The sequence below is a fragment of the Geotrypetes seraphini genome, chromosome 6, assembly GCF_902459505.1.
Source record: "Geotrypetes seraphini chromosome 6, aGeoSer1.1, whole genome shotgun sequence".
Lineage (NCBI taxonomy): Eukaryota > Metazoa > Chordata > Amphibia > Gymnophiona > Dermophiidae > Geotrypetes > Geotrypetes seraphini.
The window spans coordinates 229,316,687-229,320,611 of NC_047089.1; the positions used below are offsets into that span (position 1 = coordinate 229,316,687).

Genomic DNA, 3,925 nt, shown 5'->3' on the forward strand with positions numbered 1-3,925 from the left:
AGGGCGCATTGTGGCCTGGAGTGTTTACTTTAGAGTTAAAAAAAAATAATTACTGAGTGTTTGTGAAACCTTTTAAAACTCTGGAAGCTGGTGGAGAGCTTTGGGTGTCTGTAGGGCGGGGGGGGGGGGGGAACAGTGTATGTGTTTGCTTTCTTTTCTTCTCCAACTGTTCTTGTCTTCGAGATGCGGTTTGTTCGCTGCTGCGGCTTCAACAGCTGGTCCTGCGCTGACGTAGTTTTCGAGCCGTCCCACAAGAAGGAGGCAGGAGGCGCGTCCCAGGCGCTCCCCATTCCCTCGCAGCCCCGGCTCGTGACGTCGCATTCTCAGCCTCACGCCCCCCCCCCCCCTCTCCCAAGGAGTCGCTTATTGGTCCACAGACCCACAATAACATTGTTCTCGAGCAGGGATGGTGGCTAATCCGCCTATAAAAGCCGAGAAGGCGCCGGCCAGAGCTGTTTCCATAAGTTCGCCACGAGAGCGGCGGCCGGATCTCCTTAGCAGCGTCCGCGAACCCCCTTCCCACCTGCCGAGTTCACGTAGGCCGCCAAGAAGTAAGTGCGCGAGGGGGTTGGTACGGGCAAAAAGTCCCCCGCTCGGATCTAGGGGAAAGGGGCCGAACTAGGGACTTCGCTCAGGTGTTTTGTTTTGTTTTTAATCTTTATTGATTTTAAAACTTTGACAGTGCAATACAATGAATTGATCATAAAATACTGCATAAAACGTACTAATAAACAATCAGTTTAAGAAGCCGCCGTTGCCGGAAAGTCCCCGCTTTTACTGCGGGACGGGTTTGCAAGGGCTACGTAAGTAGGTGCAGAGCAGTCTGGACAGTACTAAGAGCGCAGGATTGGGGGGGGGGGGGATCCGTTGGCAAATAACAAAGAAAGTAGTCTTGATTGCAAGTTGAACCCCTCAGCCCCCTTTATAACGCTTTGTCCCCCTGTCTTTCTAGCCTCCTTGCCCTCTTCGGCTTGGGCTCTCTGCAGGCGGAGGGCAGGGGCGCAGCTGCCATGGATTCGGACGCCAGCCTGGGCTCGAGCCGCGCCTCCTCCCCGGGGGTGGACGAGCTCTTCCTGCCCGCGCGCAAGGGGGCCGGCGGCGGCTTCTCGGGCGGCGCCGTGTCCTCCTCCACCCAGGCGGACTGCGCGCCGGAGCTGAGCGCCGAGCTGCGCAGCGCCATGGCCATGGCCGCCGGGGACAAGCTGGGCGCCTTCAAAGCCGCCGCCGCCGCTGCCGCGGCCGCCGCCGCCAAGAAGGACAAGAAGCAGCTGACGGAGCCCGAGCTGCAGCAGCTGCGGCTGAAGATCAACAGCCGCGAGCGGAAGCGCATGCACGACCTGAACATCGCCATGGACGGCCTGCGCGAGGTCATGCCCTACGCGCACGGGCCCTCAGTGCGCAAACTCTCCAAGATCGCCACGCTGCTGCTCGCGCGCAACTACATCCTCATGCTCAGCTCGTCCCTGGAGGAGATGAAGCGGCTCCTGAGCGAGATCTACGGCGGCGGGGGCCACCACCACCAGCACGGGCCCGCCGCCTTCCACCCGGCGGCCGCCGCCTGCGCGGCCCCCCTGGCCCACCCGGGCCCGCCTCCGCCCCCGCACGTCGCCCACCACCACCCGATGCTGCCCCCGCCCGCCGCGGCCCTGCGGCCGTCGCACGGCCTCCTCAAATCGGGCCCGGTGGGCGGCGGCTTCCAGCACTGGAGCAGCAGCGTGCCCTGCCCCTGCAGCCTGTGCCAGCCGGGGCCCCCGCACCAGCTGGCTGCCCTGGGCGCGGGCTTACCGAGACTCAGCACGGATAGCAAGTGACTCTCTTGAAGCCAAAGGACCTTGGCGGGACCCGAGGCCCGGGTTGATGATGGTGGGGACCTGGTCCCGGGCGCAACTGGCTCCAACTTCATGTGCACATGGAAACTCTTTTATATAAATACAAATATAAATATATATTATATATATATATATATGTGCATTTTTAAAAAAAAAACTTTGATAGAAACTGTATATAGTCATAGACATCTCTCTGGAGTAACCAAAACTGCCTAGTGTTTTGTACGTTTTTTCTGCTTCCTTGTGCTTTGGGGTCTATGCGGAGATAGACGCGCAGAGGCTTTGATGCTCACAAGTGGCCACTGTTTTCTGTACTTTGCCTCACTTTTATAACGGTGCTTCGTTTGGGCTGAGGCTGTTCCCTATGCGTTTGTGTACTGTAAGCTTTCTGACTGACTGGAAAGAGTTTTGTGCATAATTTTTCTTTCTTTCTCCTCCCCCCTTTCTACTGCCTTTATCAAAGTTGCAAAAACTCCTGTTCTTGTGTTCCAGCTGCACTGCCTGTGTCCGCTATACTCAGAGGGGTGCAATGTTAACAAAATCTTTTCCTATCACTGCCCACTGCAGAGATTTTTATCATGTTTATTTTTGTATAAAAAAAAAAATAAAGTGCTAAAATATTTATTACTTATTTGGTTGAAAAATAAAATTGAGCCATTTACTGTTGAGATTTTAAATAATAATAATAAAAAAAGAAACCATTTAAAAGTGTTTCTGCCTCATGCTTTTCTTGGCCAAAGTTTTTATCTAATTCTGAATCCTACAGGCACACATAGCTACTTTCGCTTAATATAAAAATAATCTTCTAATGTCGCTTTTAAAGACGCATAAACCAAATACACTTTCTTTGTCTCTTACTCAGTCAAGTTAGATTAATAAAGGAATTTTAGTTACATCGATTGGTTTCTCCAAGCAAATCTGGTGATCATCGTTCTGTATTATTCTGTCGCCATCCAAGATAGACTTGGCATTTTGGATTAAAGTTTAGCAGGTTTTGAAACCACCAGGAATGTTTTGAAAATGTAGAATGTGAAATTTTTGAAAACAGCACATTGACACACCTATTATATTAAAGGTGCACTTTAAGAGGGTGGTTTGAAATTCGGTTAAAAAAAAGCAACTTAAATAAAGCAGTCGAGTTTCCAATTTTTTCATATTGTTGGAAAAATAGCTTACGAAAATCTGGAAACTTGCTGGACTAAATGTATATAGCCCTCAATGGAGATTGCATTGTTTACTAAACTTTTCAAACCACCCTGGTAATCGCATCTAAATGAATTAACTATTTTGCATATCTTGTCTCAGCCTGTTTTATTTATTTAAATATTATGTCGACATTTTAAACAATCCTTTTAAACATCTAAACAATTCCTGTTAAAGCGAATCCCTCCAATCTCAGATATATTTATTGATTAGTGTTTTGTACTTGGAAGCTCTAATTTCGTTTCATTAAAAGAACGCAGCAGCTCAGGCTTTACACCTTTTAAAGGATTTTCTGTAGTTGTCATAAATAACGAGAAATCTTCCCTATTACTTTTCAGATTTTTGTTAACCTTCCGCTATGCAATAACAAATCTTTTTGCTTTTTTGTGGATAGCATCAAAGCATGAATAATGAGCAGATTTCTTTCTGTCAGTACGTATAAAAAAAAGTCTTGCGGCCAAGCTGATAAGAACTACAAAACAGCTTAACTCGTGTTGGCTCAAGAAATGAAAGCCTAAAGCACGGTCTTTGCATTCATCACGTTTCCTTGGTGTTTTGAGTTTCCCTGGCCACCTAAGGACAGAGTACAATTCTCCATCTCTTTCTGGCACCTTCACCTCTCGGCCCACAAAAGTCAAACTCTCCAGATCACCTATCTGAAGCAACATGCGGGCATTTATTTGTGATTAAAAGGCAAACACGATTAAAAAAAGAACAGTTTCAGTTGGTAAATGTTTTACTTCTTAACAGTTTAAGAAACTCGGATACAATAGCCCATGATTTAAAAACAAAAATCACAGCTGAATTAGCAAGAAATGAACATAAACATAATTTTATCATATCGGATACTTATGAATTACAAATTCAATATACTGTAGTAAATGGTACTACTC

General features: G+C 47.9%; 1 protein-coding gene across 1 annotated transcript; it reads left to right on the plus strand.

The window, feature by feature from the left end:
* The first annotated feature begins 392 nt into the window (after positions 1–392).
* On the plus strand, positions 393–2,490 carry OLIG2 (oligodendrocyte transcription factor 2). Its single transcript, XM_033947744.1, has 2 exons — positions 393–551; positions 953–2,490. The coding sequence occupies exon 2, from the start codon at positions 1,011–1,013 to the stop codon at positions 1,809–1,811; it is 801 nt and encodes a 266-aa protein (XP_033803635.1). The 5' UTR covers positions 393–551; positions 953–1,010; the 3' UTR covers positions 1,812–2,490.
* Positions 2,491–3,925: the final 1,435 nt, after the last annotated feature.